We start from the raw sequence: 19,199 nt of genomic DNA, 5'->3' as shown, positions 1-19,199 counted from the left end.
TTAGCAGCCAAGTGCTCAACCTTTGCGCCCCCAGGGCTCCTCATGACCCTTCATTGACACTAATCCTGTGCAGCTAGGGATGTGGGATGAAACAAGATTGGCTAAGTGTTGGTAACTATTGAAGGTGGGTGAGCTAAACTTGGGGATTCATTACACTATTCTTTCTACTTTTGCATATATTTGAAAATTTCCCTAATAAACAATTTTGTTTGTTTTTAAGTATTCTATTAGAGTTAAAGAAAAATGAGCCAAAGGATTATTATTCAGATGCACTAAAATCAACATTTATTTTAACATAGACTTCATTTTTAAGCTCCTTTATCAAAAGCAGTAATTACTTGGCTCACCATAAAACAGGGTGATTCATATTTGTTTCCAGGTAAAAACATTCACATATTCTAAGCTGGGGAAACATGCACCACGTAATAAGTAACAGAAGAAATTACAGATGGAATAGCATCTCTCTGGTTTTCATGGCAGATAACCAGTTTTATCCCACAAAGGAAAAACATACAAGCTCCTGAGGTCAGCTTGGTGAACTGAAAGAAAGGCAGTGCATCCCCAATGTCTGACAGTTTTCAGACAGAAGAAAATGAACTGTATCCATTATGAAACCCATTATTAGCTAGAAGGAATACAGTTGCTGAAATAACCAACTGCTAAAGATAAAGGAAATAGGATTGCCTGCTAAAAGAAAGCAAGCACAGAATTCTGTCCTTGAATAACTTTTTGAAGTAAGAGCAGAGGTTTTTTTGTTTGTTTGTTTTGTTTTGTTTTTGGCAAATGTGCATATTTCACTAAAGATTAAAAAAATTGAACATGATAAACACCAACCAAATACTACTTTGATGTCTGCTATCAAAAATAAATGCTAAGAAATCACTGGGGAGCCAATACTCAAATTCAAAAGTGGTGTTGGCTGATATACATGCTTTGGAAAAACAGACTCTCTGTTGTTATTGTTGTTACATGCCATGCAGTAGATTTTCAATTCATAGCAACACCCTGTGACAAAGTAGAACTGTCCCCTTGGGTTTTCTAGGCTGTAATCTTTATGGGAGAAGACTGTCAGGTCTTTTTCCCACAGAGTTGCTGGGTAGGTTCAAACCACCAACCTTCTGGTTAGCATCTGAGTACCTGACTGTTATGCCACCAAACCAAAAACCAAACTCACTGCTGTGGAGTCAGATCTGACTCACAGCAACCCCTCCTTGGGTTTCTGAGGTGGTATCACTACGGAAGTGGATTGCCCAACCTTCCTTCCAAGGAATGGCTGGTGGGTTTGAATCGCCAGCCTTCTGGTTAGCAGTCATATGCCTTAGGCACTATGCCACCAGATCTGTTATACCACCAGGGCTCCTTAAAGGACTTACAGAGTAAGATTTAAGGAGAGATAAATGACATTGTGACTGATACTCTTTAGCTAACCTGAGATGGATGCTAGTACCCTGAAGCTAAAGGAATGGAGCTCGAGGAATTGTCTAGACTTTCAGGGTATAAGGCTACATGTTTCTGTCCATCCATGCACCAAAGAAAAATATACTTGCAGAAGCACTTACATGAGATGAATAAGGCACAGTGGTCCTTGCCCTCAAGGTATTCAGTGTGGCAGGGAAATCAGATAAGAATATAAATAATTATAACTCTGTAAGACAAATATTGTTTTATGTGTAAAACAATATTGGGAACCTGAGGAGGGAGTGCCAATGTCTGTAAGTGCAGTGGGAAAGTGGCACCAAAAGTCTTCTGTGACCAAGTAGCTAAATATAGAGGCATATACTACAGGGCTTAAAGATACTGGCAAGCACATGTATCTTCATGGAGAAGGCAACTATATATAATTTTTGGAAAAGAGATTCATGGGAATAATTTCAAAATCTTTGATGTTTATAAAAATAAAAATAGGGTTAGTGACAGCAATTTCTTGTAATTCTCATGACAAATACAGTCCTTCTAATTCTTCTTGTTATTAGGTGCTGTTGAGTCAGCTGTGACTCACAGCAACTATGTACAACAGAACGAGACACCGCCCGGTCCTGCGCCATCCTCACTATCTTTGCTAGGCTTGAGCCCACCACTGCAGCCACTATGTCAGTCCATCTTGTTGAAGGTCTTCCTTCCCCTTGTGTCACTGACCTTGTACTTTACCAAGCATGACATTCTTCTCCAAGGACTGGTCCCTTTTGAGAACATGACCAAAGTGCATGAGACGAAGTCTGGCCTTCTTGTTTCTAAGGAGCATGCCCACTGTACTTCTTTCAAGACAGATTTGTTTGTTCTTCTGGCAGTCCATGGTGTTTTCTAATTCTAGTTATTCGCAAATCTTCTAATTCTAGTCATTCACAAATTGGATGTTTAGGGAATCATTTTGCTCATTAGGTTATAACATGTCTTTGTGCATGTCCCTTGTTAGAGTAGCAGGGGTGGAGTTGAGTTAAAATAAGGAAGTAAAGGGATAGAAGAGAGAACAAAAAAGAGAAGCAAGCCAATTTTTAATGATACATTGACTTCCAAAGCTACTGGCTAAGTTGGAGAAATTTTAAGAGGCTAAGAAAATAATAAAGGAAGGAAAATTAAGCCCTTACTACCAGAACCAACTGACTGCTGGACTCTCCTTCCCCATATAACAGTTTAAGGGGACCCTTGGGAAGAAAGACAAAACAAGGGCCCCATACCTCTCTTCAAAACCAGGTTTTATATTTCTGGGGTCATGTAAGCTTTGAGGAGATTTTAGCTGTCCATACAAGTTACAACTTAGTAAACATGGTCTCAGACACCAAATTTCAAATCTGTTTTACAAACTGATTCCTGACAGCTCTCACTCTACAATGTGAAAAAACTAAGAAACCAGGTAGGTGGTTTCCAGCAGAATCTAGGTGAGAGAAACTCCACACTTCTAGTTACTACCATAATTTTATGCAAATAATGTATACCTGATACATTTTTTGCAGACCATGCAACCCCCTTGTGCATTAGTTTCTTATGTGTCCTATGCACCCTATATCCATGTGCATGTTATTTACATGGGCCTTTATATGTGAAAATACAGTGATGGCAATAGGTCCTTTTGGATGTCAAAAGGTAGGAAGAAATAATTAAGATGAGTAGGGGAATCAATCGAAATTCCTTTAGGAAGAATCTAAGAAAATAGCACATCTTTTAGGAGATGGACAACATCATCAAAAATAGAAGCTATTCATTTTGGAAACCAATGCTTGTAAGAATTATGAGTATAAGTGGCATGTAATTTAAGTGGAATCTGGAGGTTGAACTAAATGTGCTGTAAACACAGGCAAGCGATAAGTGAAACATCTGGTCTCATTGAGGTATTAAACTGAGTACTCCTGTTAACCACAGTTTTTACGTCAAGATACCATAGGAATGAATTACCTCTATGAAAAGGATTATTATCTTTGTTCACACCAAAATTTGAGATTAGAATACAAAGGTATTTGCAACTGGTAAAAAGGGTGCTCAATTTTCCATGCTAAAATTATCACCATGATCTCTGAGGTAGAACTTTGAGGTCTGGATTACCTTTACATTCCCTTGTTAGGAGGACCTTCTATAACAGATACATCCATTCAGACGCATATCTTGGTTCTGTTCTTCAAATTTTCACAAGAGGACCACAATACTACTCTCTTTCCAATTAACTGCCAAAGCACAGTTATGCTCTTCATCGGTGACCTAGAGAATATGTTTGTCATGTTCTTGCCAGGGATTACAAACTTAAACTCTTGACTATCCAAATTTTATCATGAGTCTACTAGGGGAAATTACTCAGGCAAGCAGGTACACCTATTCCTTCAGACAGCCTAAATTTTACAATGCCAAATCATTTTGTTGTTGTTATGTGCCATCGAGTCGGACCTGACTCATAGCAAGCCCTCCTTGGGTTTCCGAGGCAGTATCACTCGGAAGTAGATTGCCCCATCTTCCTTCCAAGGAGTGGCTGGCTGATGGGTTTGAACTGCCAGCCTTCTGGTTAGCAGTCAAGTGCCTCAGGCACTATGCTACAAGAGCTCCCGCTAAATCATTAGAAAACCAAATACTTAGATTTCATTGTTTAATTTATTGTAGAAATACTTTTGCTATAACATTTTCCTGCTATCAACCTGAGATAGATTTTACCAATTGGCTGAGATTCAATATTGTACCTCTTGTAAGTCTGCTGCTAAGAACTCCATATACTGTATCACACAGTACTCTTTTACGAAGGCCAGTCCTCAGAAGGAAGATTGGGCAATCTTCGTCTGTAGAGATACTGTCTCAGAAACCCAAGCAGCAGTCGCTATGAGTTGGGTTCGACTCAATGGCAGTGAGTATAGGAAATGGTAGTCTTAGTTTGAGGGAAAGCTAGATTTCTTCTAAAAAACTAATATGTTACCTTATTTCTATGTTTTTGCTATTGATTGTAAACTCCTTTTTCTTCTGGGTACCCGGAAGTTTAGAGATAAGTTTGCAGCTTACCACTGGCAAATGTACAGGATTGTGGGGTTTGCATTTATCTTTAGCTTTCCTACTTTCCATTCATGTAATTAATTCAACTTACTTATCTTATATCTTTGGTATGTGGCTTTTTCAAAGCTACCTCAATATGCCAATTTTTATAACCACATACATATAGTAATGAAATAATATACTGGTTTCATTAATAAAAGTAATTTAATTCATTAATAGCACAGTACTGATTATTGGCTTTTGAGTCTTTGAGTTCAGTCAGAGTTTAACATGTACTCAAAGAACAATTTCTAGCTCTTAAAAAAAATTAAAAAAGATACTCGTTTCAGGTCATGATGACTCTTTGAGGTTTATTTGAGTGGGCAATGGCAGGTATGGTAAAACACAACAAAAACAGCATGTTGGTGGTGGTGCTGGGGATGACCCTCTTCACTATGGAAGCATAAAGCACAGTGGGTAAATGCACAGTGGATAAATGCACAGTGGGTAAATGCACAGATGAGTCAGACTGGTTTGGTTCAAATCTGGGTCTGCCACTTATCCCCTATGTGAACTTTGTCATCTATAAAACTGGCAAAATAGCAATATCTAATTCACAATACTGTCATGAAGTATAAATGAAATAATTCATTAAGGTGTTTCAAATGGTTCCTCGCATTTGACAATTCTCAGTGAACATCAGCTAATAATCAATTGAGTGAATTCAATCATGGCAGGGTCTTCAGAGGAGGGACGATCTGCAGACCAGCTGCAAAGGCAGAAGAACGAGGATTAAAAGGTCTAGGAGTTAATGAACTGTTCTCATTCAAGGTATAATTACAAAGTAACCAGACTGGTCTACCTTCTCTAAGCTTAACTTCTCATCTGAAAAGGTGTTATAAATTCCAAGGCCACAGGCTCATTGTGAGACATGTACAGTACCTAGCATAAAAGTCTGTCACATAGTAAGTGCTCTATAAACATTTACCACTTTAGAGTTAACTTTCTATATAAGAAGGATTGAAATTCATGACAGGGAGAAATGGATTCCTAATGTCTGAATAAGGAACTGATAGCTATAGAAGAAAATAAGGCAAATAAAAGTTAAGAAACTTTTACAGATGGTTTGTGGCTTTGTTCTATTTGGACCTGGACAGAGAAAAGATGACACTCACAAAAAATCCTGATATCCCAATCCGTGGGAAAGTTATTTTCAAAATGTACAAAACAGCTTCTTGGAATGAAGAATGGAGTAAAGTCACGAGATTTGGAATCAACTAAGTAGGTGACCTGGGTAAGCCATTTAGCTCTCAGAGTACCATATTTTTATGCAAATAATGCATTCTCCATACTTTTTTTTCCACCATGCAACTCCCCTCCTGCATTAGTTTCCTATGCATACTATGCACATTATATGTGTGTTATTTATATAGTGTGTTATATTTGAAAATAAGTACTCATGGATTAGTACAATGAAACTAAGGGTGATCTTTAAAGGTTCTTTTTACTTACTATTCTATTGACACACTCTTTTGAAAGACCATGTGATTGCATCAGTTGTCAGGGTAGCTCTTAGCAGGGCAATTATTCGACTTTCAACTAACTAGTGACTTTCCCTTTTGGAGTTAGGCTAAGAATATAATGAATTCCTTTTCTGCATGGTTACTGTGCTTGGACAGGTCCATCAGTGACATAAACTAGCAGCTTCTACTTTGAAAAACTACCCCTGGGAACATGAATTGACAGTTCTTCCAAGCCCAGAGGTAAACTTTATAATTTCTGGTGCTGACATTCTTTTGGCTCCAGAGAAGACTCAGAGAGGAAGAGCCTGTCTCCTGGTATCCTTCTGTTTTCTAAAGCAGCAAGGCATTTAGAGCTCAGGGCAATCTGGGTTGGATTACTCTGGCTATTTACATAGATACTGTATTTATGCCCTTTGATGTCCTCTTCCCCAGCCTGGGCCCTAAATTTTCCTTTGAGGTCACTGGCCCAAATGACCCATTGATTGCCGGAGAGGCAGGCATTTAACTGCATAATTAAGGTACGGACAACTGCTTCAGGGGGAAATACAAGGAACAATGAAACTAGATTATTTCTTTTTTTGCCAAAGAGAGAGCAACAGAGAGCTAGTGAAAGAGAGACAGAGACAAAGAGAAAGAGAGAGAGAGAGGAAGGGAGGGAGGGAAAGAGGGAGGGAAGGAAGAAGATGTGTCTGTGTGTGTGGAAAGAAGAGAAAATATAACAAATGAATGAGAAAAAAAAAAAAAAAAAACCTTAAGTATTATCCTGAAAATAAATATGCTGTGAAATAATCAAAAAAAGACCATTACAAGGAAGATGGTATATTTTAAGGATGTGGAAGCACAGAGACATTCGATCCTGGGATCTGAAAGAACGCAGAGCTGGCCTGCTGGTGATTACTCTTCAGTAGTAAGCCAACTTAAGTATTTCATCTTCTGATCAGACACCAGGCTCAGCAGTAAAAGGAGTTCCAAGAATATAACCTTATTTGTGTTAAAGAGATTTCAATTTTACTTTACATACCCTTGAATTATCTACATTGCACATTGATTTAATTGCAGGTAAATTCCATAATGTGTCCCCTCCAGCTGAAGTAAACACCACTCTAGAATATCGATCACCTGGTGATATGAAAAAAGAAAAGAGAAGATTTAGAAATCATTAATTTATTTCATAAGATTCAGCATTCAAAATAAAACTGGGAAACCACATGGACAATTCATTAGCAGTGGGCAATCTTTTCCTTTGAGGAATTCCAGGAGAAAATGTTTTTAAAAAAGGGAGCGAGAGAGACTAATGCTATAATATTACCTTGGCTCAAAGCTTTTCTCTACTTACCACATCTTAAAATTATAGAGATTATGTAACAAATCTATTTATGATAACTATAATTAGGAAGAATAATCCATAAGAACTTTCAGCAGGAAACCAATTCAGTGCCTCACTCTTAATTTCGCAACACATTACCATAACGGTACATAGAATCGAAGAATGACACACTAAGGGATATCAAGACTGGATTATAAAGATGTTCTCTTTGGCAGCTAACTAGAGAGGAAAGATGACAGGTGATGCATTTCAAAACACTAAAAACATTCAAGCACAGAATGCTGCCAGGATCACAGACATAATCCACATTCTGGCAGAGTACATGGCCTTTCTGATACAGCAGAGTCTAGAAAACTTATTTTGAAATTCAGTTTAATATCAAACATGTTACTGAGTAAAGGAGTTGTGTGACACACTGGAAAGGATATATGGTCTTTGGAGTCAAACCTGGATGAAACTAGGTCCTCTCATTGACTAGCTGTGTAATCTCAGGTACCTAACCACCTCTCTGAGCCCTGGTTTCCTCCTCTGTGAAATGGAGACAGCAACACCTACCTCAATAGGTTTGAGTTAAATTAAATAAGATAAAAAAAAAAAAAAGAAGTGCTCAATAAATGTTGTTTCTGTCTCCTTAGTAATTTTAGACTTAATATGAACCAAGTAAAACAACACAGATTAATTTTACATTCTCTAAAAAGCCTAATTACAGTAACAAAGAAAATCTATTTGTAAATTTATGGTTCAAGTTTTATTACATGAGATTTTATTCATAATCAGGAAGTTTCCTTTAGTAAACTCTTGTGTTCATCAGATGGCTATTATTTTATGTTGATTGATTTTGGAAAGCAAAATTATCCTTGTAGAAACTGAAACATTTTCAGTTACATACAGCCAGTAATAATAGCTTTAGTCAAGGCAGAATCTATTACTAAGGAGACAAAAACTTAGTGCTGATGACTGACATACAAACAAGACTTTAGGAAATTTGCTAATGTTCTTCCAGGTTAATATGTTAACTAACAGATGTTGGTGAAGCAATGATATATAGTAATACTTTGAGAGACATCAAAAGCTAGAACAAGCAACTAGTCAGAGTTCAACTAACTTGTTTAAGGCAGAAACATATCAGAGAAGGAAAATTCAAAATATTTTCCACTACAGGTAGTCTCCCAACTTAACAATATATTCAAGAGAGGTTGACAAATCGCATTTATGACTGCCCATTTTTATTTTTGTGCCTCTTATCATTAGTAACATGTACTATACACAATGTCGCAGTGTGCAGTTTGCTGATGTTATCATTCTCATGCCAACCCCCAAAGACAAATAAAGATCGGATTTATAAAGATTCCGATAATAGAAGACAATTAATAATAAAAACTGAAAAAAAAAGTGAAGTATTTGACTTATGTCAGAACCGACTTACAACAGTGTTGTCGGAGCAGAACCCGATCCTAAGTTGGGGACTGCATATAATAAAGAGTGACAGAAAAGTGGTTAAGACTGCACCCTCTCAAAGGCAGAAAACCTGCAAGACCTAGACAAACAAGGCAGTCTTGTTAAGGTCCAGCTCTGACAGGTTTCACTGTTACGTATTTAAGAAAAAGAAACTTGCATTGTTTTCTGAGATCAGTATAACATTCTATCTTTTATTTTCTCTCTCTATTGCTATATAGTGAATGAGTTCTGGTGGCGTAGTGGATAAGGCACTAACTAGAAGGTCAGTGGTTCAAACCTACAAAGATGAGGCAATCTCCTTCCGTAAAGATGTACATACAGCCTTTGAAACCCAATGGGGGTAGCTATGAGTTGGAAACAACTCGATAGCGGTGAGTTCGTTTTTTTTTGGTATTGCTATATAGTGAGACTGCTACCCAGAAGGCTGGCAGTTCAAACCCATCAGCCACTCCTTGGAAGGAAGATGGGGCAATCTACTTCCGTAGTGATACTGCCTCGTTAATCCAAGGAGGGGTCGCTATGAGTTGGGTCCGACTCGACGGCACATAAAAACAACAACAACATATAGTGAGACAGTCTTCAAAATAAAGACCTGGAAGCTTGGTAACATCTAGAAACATCAAAGATCCAATTAGGGCCTCTAGCAATCTGATAAAACACATATTCAAGAGGGATTTTTAACAAGAAGAAAAGCTGAAACAAAAAGAGCTTTAATGTTAATATTTAGTTAATCAGAACTTGTAATTATCTACCACTCTTCACTCCTAATCACTAGAGCTAATCAATGCTGTTGTTATCAGTTGCTATGGAGTTGGTTTCAACTCGTGGCAACCCTGTATGTGCAGAGTAGAATTAATTGCTCCAAAGGGTTTTCAAGGCTATGATCTTTTGGAAGACAGCCAGACGTGACTTCCACAGCACCTTTTGGCTAGTCCAGCACTTAACCATTTACACTACCTAGGGACTCTGGTAGCATAGTGGCTAAGGCACTTGACTGCTCACCAGAAGGCTGGCGGTTCAAACCCACCAGCCACTCCTCGGAAGGAAGGTTGGGCAATCCTACTTCCGTAGTGATACTGCCTCGGAAACCCAAGGAGGGGCCGCTATGAGTCGGGGCCGACTCGACGGCAAACAACAACAACAACAACAGGGACTTCTTAGATACTCATATACAAGGAAACCCATGAGAGCTGGAACTTGATCAGGTAGCCTTGTTTTTCCGGGTCTTGCAAATTTGTAGCCTTTGACAGGGTATATAGTCTTACCACTTTCCAATCTCTATTAGTAGAAAATATTAGTTTTCCTTCTCTGACCAGTTTCCGCCTTATATAGGTTCTGGCTTTTGTAGGTTTTACCGTATTTCCTCTAAACCGTGAGCTCCTTCTCACTGGCAGCTACAAAAAGATTAGGCTGTCTCTCAAAGCTATACGAAATTTTGTTTAGCTTGCACAGTGAATTTACTGCCAACATTTAGAGACCTGGAAAGTCTATGTTAAAATTTGGATTCCTAGTTTCTGGGAAATTCTTGCAATACTGGGCCCTCATTTCTGCAAGGCCACAATCACCATCACTTCCTACTGTTTTATACCCAGCTAGGAAGGTTGGGCAATCCTACTTCCGTAGTGATACTGCCTCGAAAACCCAAGGAGGGGTCGCTATGAGTCGGGGCTGACTCGATGGCACATAACAACAACAACAAGCTTCAATCATTTGTATGCTGTGCCAGGCCCTTGAGGCATTCAACCTTTGGACCCCTGGGCTTTACTTCTGTTCAAAACTCTCTGCCTCTAATGTCTAGGATGAAGCAGGAACATAGAAAACTCTTAATGCATGCTTTTTGAATAAAATTAAATCATTTATATATTATTTTAAATAATATTTTTGATAATATAGATTATTTCAGGGTTCAGTTAAAAAAATGGACTTATTATTTATCTAGAATATCTTTTAAGTAGACAGTACAAGGAATTTTAAAAATAATTTGAAATTCAGGAAAGGTAAAGAATTTTATTAAATTTTTATTTTCCTTAGAACTGGACAGGAGCTCTGGTAGTATAGTGGTAAAGGCATTCGGCTGTTAACCAAAAGGTCAGTAGTTTGAGACCACCAGCTGCTCTGAGGAACAAAGACAATGCAGCCTGCTGCCGTAAAGATTTATAGCCTTGAAAACCCAATAGGGGTTGCTATGAGTCAGAATTGACTCAATGGCAGTAAGTTTGGTTTTTCTGGTACAACTGGACATAACTCAATTATCTTATTGATTTTTATTATAAGTAAATAAATTCATATTAGTAGTTGACTGATTCAGTGAAATAAAGAATAAATAAGATAAAAATCTCTTAAAGCATGATAGAAACAGTGAAGCTGTGAGAATATTAGTCACACATTCCTATCAGTCTAGATATAATCATGTTCAGTCTAGATATAATCATGTTCAGTCTTGAATGCAAGGAGCTCTGGTAGCATAGTGCCTAAGGCACCTGACTGCTCACCAGAAGGCTGGCGGTTCAAACCTACCAGCCACTCCTTGGAAGGAAGGTTGGGCAATCCTACTTCCATAGTGATACTGCCTCGGAAACCCAAGGAGGGGTCGCTATGAGTCGGGGCCGACTCGACGGCAAACAATAACAACAACAACAACAATCTTGAATACAGAGGCAACTGCACAGAGATTTCTTCATCTACGATGCCACTCACTTGGAACGTCGCAGAAAAAGCTGTCTTTGTGGAAGTTCCAGTCAACTTCTCTTTTCTCTCTTTCATAATGATCATCTGACCACCTATCATCCCGATGGCTGAAATGGAACAACAATTTGATCTTTAATAAAGCTTAAGGCCATTAAGTATACTGGTAATAGTATACCCTCAAAGCCAGGACCTATTTAGCACTTGATATTAAGTTGGAAGGATTATATATAAGCAACCAACACTAATTTTCTCACTTCTGAAAAGGAAACCTCCACCTTTTCATCCTAATGTAACAAAATCTTAAAAGAGAAGGCCAAGTTAAATTTGGTGACAAAAAAATTTTGAGCCATACATTTTTACATTCAACATTTTGGCTTAGACGGTTTTTAAACATGGAATTCATTAGGTAATGTTTCATCTACAATTACATTTAAAAATTACCTTTTGGCTTGCTCATCTGCATATTTGAAAGGATAATTTGCTAATGTTGCTTTGTATCCGGTATTTTTCACCATGTTATTCCATGTGACCAGTCTTTGGCCTATTGCAGTCCCTCTTGGTTCAAAACCCTAAGGCAAAATATTACAGATTTCCATTACTGTAATTCCTTTCAGGCTAAGTGTAGTTATAATAACAGCTTGAGAAAGCAATGTCAAGGTGATGCAAAACTTCCAAGAGAAAATATAGACGTTCCTCACTGCTACTCTAGAAGTGAACGGCATTGAAACAAGATGAGCTGATGATGATCACGTATTTACTGTGACAAAACAGTTTTGATTATGTTACGTGTCTCAGAAAGGAAGGAAAAAAAGCTTATCAAAAGCTTATCTTTCTAATTCACACGTAAGGATTTAGTAAATATTTATTTTTATGTTATAAAAATATGGTCAAATTAACTTTTGTTATGCTTGTTACAATATTTTACAAAGAATAAATTATCTTTGATGCAAATACATTTTTTCCTCATTATTCTATGAATGCCTGAAATTAGTTAAAAACAGATCCTGCTATCTGTTAGGAATAATAAAATTCTTTTAACTGTTTAGGAGGAAAAAATGACACTCATTCTTGAAGATTTTATGAAAATTTTTTTTTTTTTAAATACTATTCAGATTCTCCATCTTTTTAGCTTAAACATGGGGACAAGAAGCAAAATCACCAGATTTTTGATGGCAAGCAAGTTCCTTAATCCTTAAGAACCTGAGACTATAGGTAAAAGACACATCTTTAATTTTCAAAAAGAGAGTTGTATACAAAGTGGTTTGAGAAGGCTTTAAAAGAAATGGGATACATGCAACATACATTAAAATACTTCATTTTTTGGAGTTAATTTTGGACTAAAGAAGATAGATAAATTCTACTGGCTCAATCTTCCTTACCAGCAATGGATCAGAGAAATCAGGAAGCTCTGGTACTAATACTCCAACCAAGGCACAGACCACGATAAACACGGTGCACATGCCCAAGACCACCACGGGCCAGTCAGCTATCAGGGCTGCGTAACTAAGAAGCAGAAGAAAATGACAAAGGCCTTTCAGAAGCAACATAGAGTACTTTGATTCTTAATAGAGAAACTTATTAAATACAGAAGGCTGGCGGTTCAAATCCACCAGCCACTCCTTAGAAGGAAGGTTGGGTAATCTACTTCCATAGTGATACTGCCTTGGAAACCCAAGGAGTGGTTGCTATGAGTTGTGTCTGACTTGACAGCACATAACAACAACAACAACAACAACAACAGTATTGGAGTCCCTGGGTAGAAAGCTACATGGCAGGCTGTTAACTGAAAGGATGCAGGTTGGAGTCCACCCAGAGGTACCCTGGAAGAAAGGTCTGGCAATCTACTTCCAAAAAATCAGCTACTGAAAATGCTATGGAGCACATTTCTACTCTGGCACAAACAAGGGTTGCCACATGTCAGAGCTGACTGGGCAACAATTTTTTTTTTTTGGAGGGGGGTTACAGGTATTTAACCATCCTTACAGCTACTGTGCTTTCTTCATTCTCTTCTCAGCCAAGATTCCTGTGGGAAACATACTCACTGTCTCCATTTCCTGACATTCTATGTTCTCTTGGGGAAAAAAAAAAAAAATCACATATACATTAAAAAAATATAAACCAAAAAAATATAATGAACATAAACATTAACATAATATGTATATAATATACATTAGCCTGTGAGATCCAAGAGGGCAGACATTTGTATCTGTTTTATTTATTGTTGTATCTGTGCCTATAATAGTAACTCACTGCCATGAAGTCGATTTTGACTCAGAGCAACCCCTCCTTGGGTTTCCGAGGCAGAAAATCGCTACGGAAGTAGACTGCCCAGTCTTCCTTCCCCGGAGTGGCTGGTGGGTTTGAACCATGCCACCAGAACTCCTTGGTGTTTTTTTGGTTTTATCCCAATAAACGTCTATTGAATAAATGAACAAGCATCCACATACTCACTACTCTTTCACTTTCCAACCTACTAAAGTTTGGTTTTAGTCTCTTACTATCAGTAAAAGCCAGGTGCTAACTGGCTGATGCTGACTCATGGGTGACCACATGTGTGTCAGGGTAGAACTGTGCTCCATAGAGTTTTCAAGGGTTAATTTTTTGGAAGTAGACTGCCAGGTATTTTTCTCACAGTACTTTTGATTGGACTCAAACTTCCAACCTTTAGGTTTCTAGCTGAGTACATTAATGATTTGCAATACACAGAGACTCTATTCTCTTCCTCTGAAATTCTTCTCTGTGTTATCAAATCCTACAATCAAGCTCCCTTCTTCCAGATGCCCTTCCCACCCACTGTCTTCAACTAAAAGATTTATTTCTGGATCCCTACTCCAAGGTCCTGGAGGGCATGGACCATTCTGTATTATCTTGATACTTCCCAGTCTTGATATGAACTGAGTATCCAATAGAAATTGACTAAACTGAACTTGGTCTAAAATTCAGAATGTATTATGCCAACTTCAGATTTCTTTCATTAAAAAAATCCACTGCCATCAAGTTGATTCTAACTCATAGCAACTCTTCAGAACAGAGTGTAATTTTCCCATAGGGTTTTGAAGGCTATAAATTATTATGGAAGCAAACTGTCTCATCTTTTTCCATTGAAGGGCTGATGGGTTCAAACTACTGACCTTTTGGTTAGCAGCCAAATGCTTTAACCACTGTGACACCAGAGCTCCTTGAATCTAATCAAGAATGTTAGTTTCATTTGGCTAAACCAAACTCACTGCTGTTGAGTCGGATCCAACTCATAGCGACCCCTTCTTGGGTTTCTGAGGCAGTATAGTGATGGCAATTTCTGGCCCATTTGAAATAGGCTTCTGTGGTGGTTATGTTTGTGTGTGAACTTGGCTGGGCCTGGATGAGTGGCTGGGCAGCTGGTGGTAGTTATTCCCCATGATGAGACTGGCAATCAACTCCATGGTGGGATCTACCACAAGCAGCTGACCAGCTGCCTTTGGGATGTGGTCTGCTTCCTGTATGTAAGGAGAAGCTTTGAGAATGGCCTCTAGCTTATGGCACGCTTGGACCCTGCATGTAGCCATTATTCAGCAGCCTGCCATGCTCTGCCGACCTTGGGACTTAAAATGGACTTGAGTTAATGGCCTGCTGTGTGGTTTGGTAACATTGAGACTGTGCCTTTTTACTTGTCAACCTTGGGGCTTCTCAGCCTCAGCAGCCAGCAGCTGTCTGAGTGAAGAAATGCCTCTAGCTCCAGTGGGCCGGGAGCAGGAGGCAGAGCTGGTCCCCAAGGTTGAGGGGCTTTCACCCAGCCCCTAGAGCCTAGCACTTTGAACTTGGACTAAAGCCTCCAAATTGTAAGAATAAACTCCTGTTTGTTAAGGCCATCCCATTTGTGGTATATTTCTTGTCAGAGTGGCACTAGGTAACCACAACAGCTTCTCCCTCATATATTTGTGTTATTTCTTCTAAATCATGCTAACAGCTACAAATGAAACTGGTGGCTCAAAGTGTCATCATGGAAGAAGCTACTATATTTCTGTAGGAACAGACTGCTTATTTTTATATTCTGATCTCTTAACATCATAGGTCTGGCTTTGTGGAGGTTTTTACTTCAAATTACAACTGTAGTCAGGAAATTTAATTATAACACATTTATGTTTTAAGGGAGCACTGCACAGGCATATTATTCCCCTGTTCTTCTTTCAAAATAATCTTATGAAAATAAGTCAATAATAACAGCTAACACTTCCTGAGTGTACCAGTCACTCCCGTGCTTCACTTAGGTTATTACCTCATTTAATTCTCACAACAATCTTATGAGATGAAACTGAGGCACAGACAGAATAAGTAATATGTTCCAAGTCATAAAACTAGGAATCCAGGTAGTCAGGTTCTAGATTCTGGCCTCATAACCATTATGTTATCCACTCTCTCTTCAAACACCAGAGAAACAAAAGACATTTGGAATAACTAAACCTGCCCCCCCCCAAAAAAAAAAACCCACACACTAAACTGCTTCCTCAAATTCACATATAAAAAATTAAACTCTTATGCCACACTAACAGTTAATTTCTCTTTGCAAAATTACATAGATCCATAGGACTCCAAGTTTGAACATTATTCATTAGACTGCAAATTCTGAATTTAAAAACTCATTAAGGAAAATTATGCTGGTTAAGATGGAATAATTTTGAATGTAATGAAAACACATAAATCATAACATGCTGATTGTGGTTGTGCAAATGTAAACACCAGTGGTCAGAGCTGTCACATTTCTAGAACACACCCAAGGCAAAAAATATCCCCTGCACTTTACTTCCTCCTCCACCAAACATAAACCAAGATGAAAGCTACTGGTTTTGAAGGAATAAGGTCCTTTGTCTCAATAGCACAATTTAGACTTTCTATTTGTTGCTTCAGACTTTAAAAGAGTTCTTTACATTTTAAACTTTGCAAATATCAGCCCTTTGAAATGAAAATGGCTCCAGGCTTATATAATTACTCATTATACTTTATTTTAAATGGATCAATTTTGTTTAAAATAAGCCAGAAGCTATACGTTTTCTACCTACAAACATGTTACCAATAGATGGTGGCAGGTCCCAAATTACTTAGTTTTCTTTAATACTGTGGTTTAATTTACCCATATAATGACTTTTTGTTTTTTGTTCTTGAAAAATCTGCACACACATGCATTGCATAGCAACCTTACAAACCTCATTCAATAATTGCTTTTCTTCTCTTTGAAAACATTTGGTTTTGATTTTATAGTTCTGCTATATACCATGTATGTGCACCGACAACATATGGAAAGTTTATGGCATGAGTGATTTCAGCACATTTCTTCCAAACACTTTTAACCTTACTATATTACAATCCCACTTCCTCACCCAGCAGATGTTTCACACGCTAACCTTTTCTAGAGACAACTGTTCACACTTAAGAAATGGGATCACCATCCTGAGTACATAAAGCACCACAGGGGGAAGCCCCAACTATTATGAGTAAATTTTACTCAGACATGTTTCTCCTAAATACCACAAAATTGCTAAGGATATTTCTGCTCTTCATTCTGCCTCTGCTATCATGTAGCTGAAGGCACCACATGGGAAAGGAAAAGTTTCATGTACAACATGAAATCCAGACAATGGTTATAATATTAAGATGAAAATCTAATAAGGTAGGAAGACTGGAGAAGGAAAGGAAATTAAAAATGGCCTATAAATCTCACTACTATATATATTTTTAAGCATGCTAATTCCACTCTTGGAGACTGTGGGTTCAATGTATATCTTCTACCTAAGCTTCAGAGAATAAAGGACCTGAACATTATTGAAAAAATGAACTACGTGTGCATTAGAACAATTTTGAAAAAGACCTTTTCCTTTACCATAACATGCTCTTCTGTATATAATATTTATCTTGCTTCCCCCTGCACTAATTTTAGGAATCTTTAGACAACATCATTGTAAATGTAGTCCATTTCACTAACATCTCAGTTGGAGCAGGCAATTATTTTCCAGTGAACAACTGAGTGACAGTCTTTCCCAAGGCCCTAGCGCTGTCCCACATGCCTATGTTAGGGCCTGCAGCTCGGTCTAGTATAAAAGTTCCTACCAACTTCTCATAAAGTGAAGTCTTAAGTAGTACACAGATCTAAAGGATTCATCCTCCTTTTGACAGGAAGATGAAACAGAAGGAGCAGGGGGAATGAGTGCTCATGGAGGAATGGCAGACCTGAGTTATTGTGCATGCTCCCTGACATCCTGGCAAGGGTGTTGCTGTCATGCTAGGGTTTTCATGCTTATACCATGGGAAGTTCCTTAAACATACTCATGGACTCTCAGCCACCTTATTACGGGTTTACTCTAGAAACAGATCAGAAATAACTATTAAACCACCTCAAATTCCTTAAAAAAACAGACTTGTGTGCTAGCAAAAATTCAAACATAGAGACATTCTGAGTATGCTCTCAATAAAGGGTTAACATCAGCCACTCTTAGGTAAACACGGGAGGGGACAAAGCAGAAGTAGATATTCTGTGAAAATATGAACAAAGAAAGTTCCAGGAATATGTAATAAAAATGTGCTCAAAAATTGCTTACACAAACGGTTATCAGGAAATGTTTGTCAAAAAATAGATTAACCAATATGAAAAATGAATTATTATTTTTTTTTGCAATGTCTGTGGTATTGGTCATGCTAAACCCTGTGTATAAAAATTCTGCCCTTTTTCAGAATGCCAGAGCACTCTGGACTTTCACTTTGTGCTGCCCAATTCAAGTTGCTCTTCTACAATAAAATTCTTTCTTCTTAATCCCAACAGTACAAGATTTTCTTCTTGGTCATATTTGGTGTCAGAAGTGAGATGCCAAAGGTGCATTACCTTCAATGACCCGCAAAGGTGTCAAGGATTCAGGCTTTGGTATCACCTGATCCATATGGACCTCTGTCTCTGAAGACTTTCAAAAGCTGTCTCAAGGTAAATAACCACTTGGATCCAAGCTCTGCTCCTTTGCATTGCAGCTCTTTGAGTTTTAGTGAAGAATTTTTTTTTTAAGTCGCATCTTTCAGAAGAAAAATGAGAAATGCCAGTTCCAAGGGCAAATTGGTGCCATCCTCCAGAATTCATGCCTATTATAGAAACAAACATTTTCGTTCTTTAATGTATTTGTTCTTGTCTGGTTGGCATGACCATGGAAAATCAGTGGCCACTTTGGAGATCATTTGATGTTTCTTAATTGATTTTTCTGTGCAGCAAATTTGAAAGTATGGGCACCTGGATTAAATCATTTCATTGGGATGTCTGTTTTGATTGGTAGTTAAAGACCTCTACAAGACACCAAGACAGCAAGATTGCTTCCCTGAAGGATATATTTTTCAAATTAACTAAACAAAACAAAGAACTACAATGTAAAATCCTGCTCCTAATCCATCCACTCCCTTGATGGCAGTCTATTTTTACACCCTTCTTTCCCCTCCTACACTTCAGATAATACTCTTTTTCAGCTCCTGCTTTTTCCCCGGAGAAACCAATTAGGAACTACCTTTTTCCCAAAATGTCCTTTAAAACCCATACTAGCAGAGATGCTGAGGATTCCCCTCATATTACCTTGGACATGTTCAGAATTATGTAGCATTATGAAAGAATTCCCAAAACTGTGTTAAGATCCTTACAAGTTTGTTGAAGAATTTAAAAGCACTGTTGAAGCTTACCAGTTTGGATTCCCTGATTTAATATCAACGTTGTTGTTGTTATTTGCCGTCGAGTCAGCCCTGACTCATAGCGACCCCTC

The 19,199-nt window shown here is 38.1% G+C and overlaps 1 protein-coding gene across 1 annotated transcript in view; it reads right to left on the bottom strand.

Moving 5' to 3' along the window:
* DISP1 (dispatched RND transporter family member 1) overlaps nt 1–19,199 on the bottom strand; it is an 80,920-nt gene that overhangs the window by 6,295 nt on the left and 55,426 nt on the right. Inside the window, exons 3-6 of the mRNA XM_007936954.2 lie at nt 12,819–12,942; nt 11,881–12,008; nt 11,449–11,546; nt 6,988–7,085 (exon numbers count right to left, since the gene is read on the bottom strand). Coding sequence (XP_007935145.1) covers nt 6,988–7,085; nt 11,449–11,546; nt 11,881–12,008; nt 12,819–12,942 — 448 coding nt within the window. The remainder of the gene's footprint in view (nt 1–6,987; nt 7,086–11,448; nt 11,547–11,880; nt 12,009–12,818; nt 12,943–19,199) is intronic.

Source organism: Orycteropus afer, unplaced genomic scaffold, assembly GCF_000298275.1.
Source record: "Orycteropus afer afer isolate SDZICR_OR568_19922 unplaced genomic scaffold, OryAfe1.0 scaffold00039, whole genome shotgun sequence".
Classification (NCBI taxonomy): Eukaryota; Metazoa; Chordata; class Mammalia; order Tubulidentata; family Orycteropodidae; genus Orycteropus; species Orycteropus afer.
The sequence above is the reverse complement of the archived record's forward strand: the minus strand, read 5'-3'. Positions and strand labels throughout refer to the sequence as shown.